General features: G+C 39.5%; 2 protein-coding genes across 2 annotated transcripts; one reads left to right on the forward strand and one right to left on the reverse strand.

The window, feature by feature from the left end:
- Window positions 1-1,677: 1,677 nt before the first annotated feature.
- Window positions 1,678-3,383, reverse strand: LOC140932762 (uncharacterized). Its single transcript, XM_073382274.1, has one exon. The coding sequence runs from the start codon at window positions 2,877-2,879 to the stop codon at window positions 1,983-1,985; it is 897 nt and encodes a 298-aa protein (XP_073238375.1). The 5' UTR covers window positions 2,880-3,383; the 3' UTR covers window positions 1,678-1,982.
- A 5,375-nt stretch (window positions 3,384-8,758) lies between these two features.
- On the forward strand, window positions 8,759-10,149 carry LOC140932763 (uncharacterized). The gene has a single exon (XM_073382275.1). The coding sequence runs from the start codon at window positions 9,036-9,038 to the stop codon at window positions 9,759-9,761; it is 726 nt and encodes a 241-aa protein (XP_073238376.1). The 5' UTR covers window positions 8,759-9,035; the 3' UTR covers window positions 9,762-10,149.
- The last annotated feature ends 2,420 nt before the right edge of the window (window positions 10,150-12,569 follow it).

The raw sequence follows: 12,569 nt of genomic DNA on the forward strand, positions 1-12,569 counted from the left end.
GTTCTGTTCCTCTCCAGACTGTTGGTTTCCTCAGCGGAATAACGTCGGTAAGGAGAGTGGATAACAAAATGAGACTATCAGGACCGCAAAGTGAGTGTGTTTTCTAAGAAATTTTTGAAACGACTCCGTAGCATTTTTTAAAGGCTTTCTACTGTCGGCTAACAAGAGCCTACTGGATGCGTGGATGTAATACCACTGAAAAACTGTACATCTGCATGGATTAACTTTCTGATCCCTTTTTGATCTTGTATTTGAAATTGTCTCACTTGTTTTGTTCCTGCTTTATTTTCATTAAAAATCTCCTAATGTCTTCCGAGATCGGTTATTGTTTTGTTAATTCACTCTCGAGTACTTGACATCACTTAACTACTAGTGAAAAAGTTGGCCCGGGAACAGGCTACCAATATCAGCCTTAGATCAAGTTTAAAATTCTGCAGTGCCGAGAAACAATCTCAAAGTTGTTTTCCTCAAAACACTGACTAATAAATAATCTTATAAGGAAGAACTGAGCGGAAACACCAATGAATTTGGAGTTGCCATGAATCACATTTTTGTCGACCACTATCCGGCCAGAACTGACTGAACGCTATAAACAACTACTTTTTCCTATAGAGGCCGTAACATTGTCTGAAAGTTTACATGTACATGTAATAGTCAATAGATTTACAGAAGGATAAGAAGGATACTTTTAAGAAGTGATATATTTAATATAGATACTCTCCATGATAGCGCAAAAAAATTATCCTTTCAACTCCGAATGTTTTCTTGAGATAAAATATGAAAAGCATGAAAAATAGCATGAGTTCCGACCAAGCCTTGGTTAAAAGCATGTAAAAAGGTTCTCTAAAGTCAAGCCGTTTCTAACTATGATATACCTGGACAGTTCGAGTCCGACTGACTGGCCATGGAGGTCAGAATAGATTTTGAATTGCCGGCTCACCACTCGTAGAAGGAAAAAGAGCACTTTTAAATGACGTTAGTCTTTTTCCACACGTCTTGCTATATCGTCGGTCATCTCAACGGCCAGCTTCCTGACATCTATAATGAGAAGTTTCGAGCACTTTCTATGAAACGACAGTCCATTGTCGACCGAAGTTAGATAGCGGGGTTCAGTTTTAACCCCTTAAAATAATGAGAAGAGAAACGATTCAGCAAAAAGTCCGCGGAAATAATTGTTAACAGTGCCTTTTTTTATATCCTATAGTTTAGAAAAAAAACATTCCAGTTTGTTTTTCTCATCTCTGTTAATAACGGGAACTTCACTGAAGTAAAATATTGCATGCCTTTGAAAAGTCATCACTAACCGCATCTCGATAGGTTTTTCAAGAGCCATCCACCTTTTTATGACAGGTTTATTGTGTTGAGCCGGCGTAGATTTCCGGTAAGTATAAATTATGTTCAATTTTACAACGGATATGTCATCAAAGAATTTAGTTGAAATGGGGGAAACAATCGAAGCGTTTTTCGTTGTAATTCCTTTCCGCTGATTTACTTTTCGTACTTCTGTATAGCTCACAACGTCCTCTCCTTGGTTCAATCCGTTGTAAAAGGATGTATGCTAATTATCAATTACAGATAACTATTCATAAACTAATGAGTCTGTTTATGAGAATAATTTAACGCGAGGTTAACCGCTTATAATTTGCGCAGACGACTGACGACAGAATAAAACAAGAATAAGGCATCAGCAACTTTATTTATTCAAATAAATTAAAATATGCGGTCAGTAATGTAGGAACCATGAGATATGTACAAAATCTAATCTTTATAAACAATTAGTAATCGTTCGACTAATCTCGACTGTGGTGCGTTTAAATTCCAGGTCTCTTTACAATAACATTTAACATCGCTTGAATTTAACCCGGAGGTCCTACATACCAAATATTTGTATCATCATTCTAAAAAATTTCCTGTAGAGTCATTTAACACAATTTTCATCAGTGTCCCTCTCGAGGCGGCCAATTCTTTTGGATTCCAATAATTTAAAGCTCTGTTGTACACAGATCAGTAACTAGCAAATCTGTCCTCGGCTTCAAAACTGGTTCTGTACAACGTCGCACCAAATTAAAACTTGTACTCCGGGCAGGACGGTTGTTATTTGATGGTTGTTTGTTGAAGTGATAAACGCTGTTTTGATCTGACGAAAGTTGCGTTGAGATCTGCTCGCGTGCTTCACATACGGAGAAGAGACAGTCGTTCCGTTGCTGACTTTGCGGCGCTGTTAGCGCGCTTGTGGTTCCGCACATTGAAGCTGTTTGAGGGGCACTGACTGGCCTTCCGTCGCTGCTAAACACTTGTTGAATGTGTAAGTTGGAAATAGCCACTGTGCATCGTTCGAAAGCACTTTTTGCTTCTTGAGCGCGCGCGTGTCTGGGTCTTGGTGCAACAGTGAACGAGTGTGACCGCGAGGCCGGCTTATGCCCAGAAACTTTCGCGGATTTTGATTGTGATGAAAACACACTCAGAGCTCGTAACACAAGGTTTGCGACTGTTTCGTTGTCGTAACGTATCGCAGCCTTTTCGAAGAAATTTTTCGTGCTGTTGAAGGTATGGTAATTTGGTTGCGGTGACTCAACTCGGGATAAATGCGCAACAACTGTCTCTCGCCAAATGACCTCTCGGGTTTTTATGGATGTCAAGCAAATTTCAATTCGCTGACCAAGGCTGTCCGTGTTATAGACTAAAGCAATGACTCCTTTTCCGACACTGTTCCATTTCTCTTTAAATGATCGTCGGAGAATACTTTTGCTCTTGTTCAGGACAAGAACTTCAGCCAAACAAGGAGCAATTACAACTTTATGCTGAGGAGTGAGAGTCTTCGTCAAAGACTCTCTGACCCGTTGGACATCTTTGTCGCTTAAAACCATCGCAGGCTTCATTGGGAATTGTTTTGTCCACCACTGCCAAGATCTTAGATGAACTGAGTTTACTTAACCACTAAAACGACAGCGGAGTGTTGTGTCAAACAAACAACCAAACAATGTACTTGTTGTATAGAAAACTAAGTTGTATTGGTAATGGTGAAGTGTGATGAATGCAGTGATTCGATTCGTCGCTGTTCAGCACTGAGCGGCTTTAGTGGATTTCCGCTTGGTTGAGAATTTTATCGCGGAAATCGAGGCGTGGGAGTGAAGAGCAGATATGATCCATATTTACATGACTGCGGGCCTCCAAATCCCTGTTTGTACAGTTGAGTGGGTTGCTATATCCACGTTTTCCCAATGAGATCTTGCTCCTTTATCCTATCTCGAAGACTGGTAACAATTTAACAATAACAACAGAAGCCTGAGTAAATTATTTACTTATCGAGTCGGAAATCAAGGGCCATTTATGGCTAACAACCTGATGATTTATTTACCCTGTGGCTGAACTTGTCTACTTCTTATTCAAATTTTCATGGGCCGGTATTGTACAACGAATGTCGTTCAGTCAAGTGTTTGATGAGCAAGGTCGAAAAACGGATGCTGCTAGCGTCAAAACCATTAGGCCGGCTGGACTACGTCAAATAAATTTATTTTTGATTGCGTGAATAGTCTTGATGCTTCTTGACAAGTTGTTAAAATGCCTATCACTGGACTCATTTAATAAAACTTTTGTTTAAGCGGTTGAATAATTTTTTTCTTTTTTTCATGCAAATGTTATGTTCTTTTCTTTTCTAAAATTGGTATATTGTGTGCTACCTGTTGCTTATCCCAAACGGCTGTCGGCTTCCTTTGAAGAATTTTGATCGCTTGTTGTTTTGCATAAGTCAAAAAAATACAGCTCCATGACCTCAATTTTTTAGCCAGAAAACTCCTCTCCCGTAGCCCCTGAGGACGAAACCACCTCTCCTCTAGCCCGTAAGGAAGAAATCTCCTCTCCGCTAGCCCCTAAGAAAGTGGCCACCTTTCCCATAACCCCTCAGGAAGAAACCACCTCTCATCTAGCCCCTCAGGAAGAACCACCTCTCATCTAGCACCTAAGGAAGAAATTAACTCTCCCCTAGCCCCTAAGGAAGAAACCACCTCTCCCATAACCCCTCAGGAAGAAATCCCCTCTCCCTTAGCCTCTGAGGAAGAAATCTCTCTCCTAGCTCCTAAGGAAGACACCTCCTCCCCCTACCCCTAAAGACGGCCTGATACTCTAGCTATGATATAAGTACTCCTGCGACTGACCTAAAAGCGTGGATAGCAGGAACCGATTACCGATGGATAGGCATTACGAACAGGGAAACAGCAAGAAAACAATCTCCAAGGAACAGTCATGATCAAGACCCAGTTGCTCGAAGGCCGATTAGCGATAACCCAGGATAAAATTTTAACCCGGCGCCCGGTTCCTGAAAGGGCGATTAGCGCTAATCCAGGATTAAAATTTGATTTGTTCTTTTATACATGTACAGTTTTAGCTTAGTTAGGTGACACCTATTAGCTGATGGTTTTCCCTCTGCTCGATAATTTATTGACCCGTGAATAAGGGTTCATTCATTCATTTTTTTGTATCTCAGAGTAAAAGCTCAACACAACACTATTTTGTAAGGTTGAGTTACATGTTCTTGGGTGAAACTTAACCATCTTTCAATGAACGGGGCCTGGGTTTACGTTGGGTTTCTTTTTCTTTTTGTAACTATCAAAAAAGCAGCTTTCTCGGATAATTTTCTCAAATCTCAAATCTGAAATCTTTATTTTAACACGGTAAAAATTCATCAGGTTTTTTGTTACATATAAAGTATAAACTAAATAACAATATTTAATAATTATAAATACATATCTAAAGAGTCTCTTAAAAATACTACTCAAAATTACACTAAACTATACCTGTATCCATTCTTTTTAGAGTTCCTATTATCAAATTGTAGTCAAATAGATTAATGACTTTTCTTTTGAAGCTTTCATATCTGAATTCAATTTTCGCACTAACCCTGGGTTATCTTAACCCAGCTTTGAACAAACCGGTCCAGTCCCCGGTTCCTGAAAGGCCGCCGGCGCCATTCCAGGTTTAAAAATTTTTGTTCCATCTTTTGCAATTTACCTTCCAATGTATTGCTTAGAGTAACATTCTATGTTATCATCACTAAATCTCGGATTAAGACACAACAGTATTTTGTAAGCTCGAGTGACGTGTTCTTCGACACGGACACATTCGGGACCTACCCAAGTATCCGGTTAATAGAGTGTGTCCGCTTAAAAGCGGTTTTAAAAATTACGCAATGTTTGTTAACGATTAACATTCAACGGTCACTCTGTACTGTGATAAAGTTCCATGTTGCCAAGGAAGCTAAGGAAGCTGTGGTATAGTTTTTGCAAGACTTTATAATTAAGGTGAACTTTGATCGCCGATGACAATATCGGTCTAATTTACAGTTTTTTGACAGCTAAATGAATTGATTTATCTTTAATAATCGACTACAGTACGTATTTCGAGGACATAATCCAATACTACTATTGTCAATTCAGTCCGGTGTCCGCTTAATAGAGGTTTTTAACAATAAAAATTAGCCTAATACATTTTATTTGAGTGTCCGCGTCCGCTTAATACAGGTGTCTGCTGAATAGGGGTTCGTTATAAAAGGTAACATAAGACGTTAATTTCGGAACCCGGCTTAGTGTCCGCTTAATTTGGGGTCCGCTTAATAGAGGTTTCACTGTAGTTGCGGTCTTTACAAAACGCAGATTTGTTGTCTTTCAAATGTCTTTTCACTAATCAAGGAGATTTCTTCGCACCGAATCCTGTACCTGATCGAAACAATCCCTCCTTCAAATAGCTCAAGGCAGTGTCTTTCTAAATATCTAATATATATTTTTCCGTACAGTACAATCTGCATTATTTTACTTGCGTTATAGTACCCATATCTAATACGTAAGTGACGTAATTGGATCTTTCACTACAGGATGAAGAACTTTTATTTGTTAGATTAGTCCTGGTCAGTAGAGTTCCTACTTCCCTCTCAGTTAGCTGAATGGTCCTGTATATAATAAGCATCTACATTTTTTTTTCTTTGTTTTTTTTCTTTTCTCTCATTTTCGAGTGGGTGGAGCGATTGAGATGATTGATTCACTTTTAATTTTCATTCAATACGGTAAAATCAAAAGGTACAAAACTTATTTCCATGAAAGCCGTATTGAAACAGAGGTAAATACTGTAGAAATACTCTAAAAACAATTCAGGTACAGACGATAAATATAGTTGCTTGCCTGCTGGCTAGTTTTCTTTCAAAAATAGTTTAGATTTCGAAGCCTTTCGGACCTTTCGTTCAGCTGGTAATGAATTCCTCATCATTCCTGGCTATATTATGTGAACAAGACCCTCTATATTAATCTGTTTTTTGAATCTAATAACGCAGTGTAACATTAAATATATTCTGCGTTTGTTTGCTTAGACTGACTTATCAGTAAGAGTTGTTCAAGCCGTACATTTCGAGTTACTTATCATACCCAGGATCCTACAGTACATTAATAGGCTCAAATGCCTTCGCCACCTTACGGCAGGCTCTTCCCAGTTAAATTGTTTTCTTATTTCTGCTGAACGCACTTCGTAACCTCGGAAGGTCGCGATTATGCGTATTGCGTGGCGCACGATTTTGCATTTTCTGGTGTTTATTCGCAAGACCGTGATCTTAATTCAACTACAAAAAAAAATAAGTTCTCACAAATTCTACGCTGCTGCACTTTGTAATAATCGTTCCGATAATAGGAAAGCTAGACTTGACGTTTCATGTATTTCCGAAAGATCCTTTAAACCGAAGTTTAGTTTCTCCACTGTCCACTTTCTAACACACGTTCATTTAGCATAACTGCTCCAAATCTCTAAATCACAAATTGTTCTTATTTTCGCCGCCCTATCTATTATTTTTGAAGTTTTGCGGGAAATCTGGTGGTCCTTAGGCTTCGCTTTCACGCTTCCGTCGTAAGTGTGTACTGCCTAAGCAACCTCGTTCCCAATCAAATCTACCATCGAATCGATGGTACAAGCTGGGAGGGATTTAGCCTCCCACGCAGGCATTTTTAGAGGAGCTCGTATTTCGTCGAGCTCCCCTAAAAACGCCTGCGTGGGAGGCTAGGAGGGATTGGACCCAATCAGTAACAGCCAAATATTTTGAGTGAATAATAATACAGTGGAAGCGCTTGTAAGCCAAAAAGGTGACCTGTTACTGGAGCTGGCCGCTTACGGGAACTGATAAAAAAAACACAGAGTTTGTAGGGGAGAAAAAACGAACATAAAAACATAAACGAGAGTTTCCGTAAGACAGCTTCCACTGTATAAGTATGGTAATAGGCTCCTGTCCTTCGACAATTAACAGGAATTAATTCTTCCTCATAGTGCGGCCGTCCCCCTAGTGTAAAAACATGCATTCCGAATGTCGTAAAAAGATGTGATAATCAAGCATGTCACGAGAACGGCACAAAGCAAAACTGCTGTTTCTTATTATTTATTCGTTATTTTTTCTTCACATTCGTTGTTTTTCCTTTGTTTTTGTTCTTTCGGTCTTGCTAGAAAAATCGTGCCATTTTATTATTCCAGACCAGACTGGGTCCAGCTCGCACAGGACAACCAGTCATGTGCGGCTGACCTGGGCTCGCTGTATCCGCCACACCTCTCGGTGGCGAACTTCTAAGCGCACACCCCACATCACGCACACTGATCTTCGTCGCTTTCTCCATATGAAACCTGTTTCTGATAAAAAGTAAACCTAAAAGCATCGATCAACCTTGAGAAATCCACTGGTTTTGTCAGGTTAAATCTTTGACTCTCACTTCAGGGGAGGGCCGGTGGGACCGCGGCCACCCGTTTCTCTGTGCTTCGGTCGAAACAAATTCTCAGTATAAAAAATAAGTTGTGTATCTGTATAGCTGGCAAGTGTTCCCCCCACCTCTGTGATTTTTCCGGTTCCACCTCTGCCTTGGCATCCGTCGGGGCTTCAGTTATCGTAGGTGAAAAACCGAAAAACGGTCTTCTTTTATCTCACACGATGGGCTCCTGGTGGCAGCTGTGATGGCAGACTTTAGAACGCCCCCTGGGGAAAGGGTTTTCCCCAGGGGGGGTTCCAGTTAGGGAGTTCCCTAGTCTGCTTGTGGTTTTCTTTGCCATTTGACTATTAGCCTGCGTAGCAGGCGTTTCCAATCGAGTTATTACGCGAAAGTTAGAGCGGGAGCAAAAAAAAAAGGTGGAAGGGGGAGGGGGAGGGGAGAAGAGGAAATCATTCATTCATTCCCTTCCCCTCCCCCGTCATTCCTTTTTGTGCTCTCGTCCCTGCATTTTTCTCGACGAACTCGCGAGGAAACGCTTGCTACGCAGGCTGTATTTGGCTATCGGATCTTTGATCTTTTTTACAAGTTTGCGCGTTTAGCATAAACAAATTTAATAGCAGCAGTTATAGGTAATGCGTACACGGCGCCATAATGGTGGATTCATTCATTAGCACTCCAAATTACTCTTTAATCGGTTTTATCCAGGGGGTATTTGTACTCTTATTACAAAAGCGCAATGACAACAAGGCAACCACAAGAATTGGAAATAATGGTAATGGATATATATCAATGACCATTTTTCCTTATTGTCTGGAGTACCCTGCGTGCAGATAAGTGTAATCTATTTGTGATTCTGATTAAAGTGGTAACTTGTCTAATTGAAACTAACTTGGTTGGCCATTGAACTGAAAAGTTATAGAATTTTCCCTCGTTTAATCCTGTTTAATTTATGCCCCCGATCGTTGGCCTAAAGACCGGAAATAGCCACACCCAAGGGTCACACATTCGTGTCATCCTTCAAAATAAAAGACCAGTGACGTCACACAGCGGTGTTCAACTGATGATTCTCGAAACTGCGTTTTCTTCATCGAGTAACTGTGAAGTAACTGAAAAGCGAAGTTTACGAGCGTTTTAATTGGAAATCATTCGCTGTCAATAATTCCAGATAATCCAGTAATAGCAGTGGAGTGTTTCTTGAAGTATCTGGGGTTTTGTTTGTTGGATGTGCGTTTCTTTTAAAGTCCAAAGGCTGTTGTTCGAATCACTAGTCACGTCTGATGAGAAATTTGCTGGTTTTATGAAATCAAAGATATGTCAATGAGGGCGACGGTTAGTGACGAAGCCTTGAGCGAAAAGCTATCAGAAAAGGATATTTTCAAGATCAAACTCTCGTTATCTTGCCTTTCTAACCGCGTTGTGGTGAGTGGCACGACTGCAGTTTTGTATTTTTGGCAACCACCAAGTCCCGAATCACCTTCGAATCAGTGGACATATTCCCGGAGCGGAGTTCCAGTTTTGGTCGTAAGTTCAGGAGACTCTGGTGATAGAAATCCTAGAGGAGTGTATGTGGGTTTGGTGGAAAGAGAAAGTGGTTTTGCGACATGGAAAGAGATTATTACGGCCAACTCAAATTACAGGGAACAACAAAAGAACTTTCATACACTGGCGTTATCAACTGGCGATGGGACAATGGCGGGTATTCGGTTTCACTGCGAAGACTCTGCGAACACTTTCTTGAAAAGTGTCATCGATGCAGTAGAGGAAAATTCGACTGCTGCCTCGGCACCGGAGTTAAATAAACTTTCAACGCACACGAGTAAAGAACGTTTAAAGAAATTCCGTAAACTAAAGAAAGTGGAGATATCAACTCCATGTTTGTTTAGTCATGTAACAAGCATCACCACAGCCACGCAAATTGGTGAAACAGGAAAAAATCAAGGAAAAAAGGATAAAGACAACGTGCAAGGTGTTAACGGAGAATTAAACAGACCTACGCACATACGAAGAGCGTTCAGTATGTCCAAGACACGCAAATAATTCAAATTATGGAAACATCTCAGTGACTTTCTCGACTTGGTTGGATGTTGTGGTACTAGAAATTTTCCGGTAGTAGTATATATAAGCTTATTACAAAATTGTGTCGCTGGAAGGTAAATTTCGCTTTCCCCATTTATGTTGTGTTTTAGCAGCAGCTGTTTACAGTTTAATATGTAGTCATAAACAGGCATTTTAAAATCCCACTTCCTTGCGCCGCTGTAGTAAAAACACCTGACGGTTGTTTTGTTTTTCTGTGTTATTCTGTGGGCATGTTATAGTGAGAAATAAACTTAGCTACAAGGAAATTTGTTCGCTCCTGCTTGAAATTGTTGTAAATGCGGTTTTCGTAAAGGAGAATTAATAAATTATTTGTGTAAGGTAAGTGGTATTTCCTTGTCCTGATTTAGGAAAGTTTAAGGGCGCGATCAAGGATAAACAAGTTATTTTATCTGTAGACCATTGACCCTACACAGATCTGCATCCTTAAATGGCAGTCGCTGTCACGAGGAATGTGTGTGTTTACGACAGAGATAAGTTCACGCTAGAGAGATTCTTTTATTTAAATCGGCAGGCTTCTAATTTATAATTTATCTTTGTTTAAATATTTCTCTTCTTTTAATTCAAATTTTAACCTCAGGATTTTTCCTTTCGTGCAAATAGAAATTTGTCAACACAAAATTTTTGAAGAAAAAAGAACGAAACTGAAGAAAAATTCGTTTTTGATTTAAGCTACAGAAAATTGCTTCTTTATTGCACCAGTAAGCTAAATTTTTTTGTACAAATCACAACACTTTCCTTGATGCAGGCAATATTATTTTATCTCCTCTCTGACTGGACTTGCTCACACAGTATGCGGGCAAGATGAAACAAATCCTGCGTTGTGTTTGCCTACTAACCTGAGAATACAGGCGTCATCCCACGACACAATCACTAGTTTTCCTGCCAAATGACCTCTGAGGAACAAGTGTTTTAATACACCATACTGATGACATGTCGCTACTCAAATCTGGGTATTGCTTCCAAATTATTGGTCAAAGCAAATTTCCCTTGCAACACAACCGATTAAAAAGCACTACCATGTTGTAATCTGGGTAGTGACATGCCATCAGGATGAAATTTGTGCACATGTTCAGACATCATTTTGCAGGAAAACCAGTGGCGTCACAAAATGTTGGCTGTTTTCCTAGGATAATTGCCTATCTGAGTGGGCAAATGGGCTTATCTTTCTCTCAATAGAAAATACTTTGTTTTGGCCACATAATGTATCTATTATTGACCAAGCTTGTTTGGTCAAGATGGCCAGATATTTTCTCATTCGTGACAAATATCCAGCCCTCCTGACCTCGCACATGGTCAATATTACAGATTTATTAAAGCATTATACCGGGCTATAAGTGCCATATGTTATTTTGTTTTTCAGTGTCCATTTGTTCCCCTTAGAATGAGATTTTCAAACTGAAAGTTGGGTTAAATCATTCCTTTCATGGAGTCAATTCTTAGTATGCTTAAGGTGTAATGTAGGTGACAGGATGGTTTATCTCAGGAAACCATGTACTTTATTTTGATGGCTTATCATAGGAGTTAGGTTTTTATATCTATAGTTTAAGAACAAAGAAGTGTTTCCAAGTTCAGATTACAAGATTTTGCCAAGTGTGCTAGATTATTGAATATGGCTTCAAAAACTTCCTATGTAGATTATTCATTCTATTATTAATACTACGATTTTGGGTTGTTTTGTTTGTCAAGAACACTGTTCATCTCAGTAAACCATGTACTTAATTTTGATGGCTTGACAAAGTTTATCATCATGGGAGTTAGGTTTTTATCTATAGTTTAAGAATAAAGAAGTGTTTCCAAGTTTAGACTACAAGATTTTGCCGAGTGTGCTAGATTATTGAATATGGCTTCAAAAACTTCCCATGTAAAATATTCATTCTTTTATTAATACTGCAATTTTGGGTTGTTTTGTTTACCAAGAACACTGTACATCACAGTAAACCATGTACTTTATTTTGATGGTTTGACAAAGTTTATTATCATGGGAGTTAGGTTTTTATCTATAGTTTAAAAATAAATAAGCATTACAAAGTTTAGACAACAAGATTTTGCCAAGTGTGCTAGATTATTGAATATGGTGTCAAAAACGTCCCATGGAAATTATTCATTTTTTAATACTGAGCTTTTGGGTTGTTTTGTTTGCCAAGAACAATGGGCATAAAATGTGTTAGAACAGGATAGCGCAGGTACAGACATGAGCATTTAGCATTCAAAAATAATGACTGTGTTTGTCACAATACCCCCCAGTTCCCATTAACTGCCAGCTGGCTAGCTCAATAACGGGTTCCACATGACAGATTCACGGGTACGTCTGTCTTCATTTACCATCAAGTGAGGAGAAAGAGCTTATAGTCCCTATTTCCAATCACTTCAATTGTTGAGTTCTCCCCCCCCCCCCCACCCCCCAGGTCCCTACCAGTTAAAAGACAGATCAATAATTCAACAATCCTTTATACAGGGAGACTCACCCTTTTATATACCATTTTATGACAGAAAAGCTATCCTTTTTGTATACTTTCTGTTGACAAATGGTGCCCCTTGGCTTTCACATCCCTCATTTAGAAATTTATATTCCTCTTAGCTGCAAACCACAAAACCAGAATTAACCATCAAATGGATCTGTTAGCGCTGTTACTGGGAGCCCATTAAGCGGCTTCTGGAGGCCTGAAAAAGTTACCAGTAATTTCTTTAGTCTCCTTGCTCCACGCAGAGAAGAGATTTTTTCAAGGAGGGAGCATGTTCCCATTTTCA

The sequence above is a fragment of the Porites lutea genome, chromosome 4 (genome assembly GCF_958299795.1).
Source record: "Porites lutea chromosome 4, jaPorLute2.1, whole genome shotgun sequence".
Lineage (NCBI taxonomy): Eukaryota > Metazoa > Cnidaria > Anthozoa > Scleractinia > Poritidae > Porites > Porites lutea.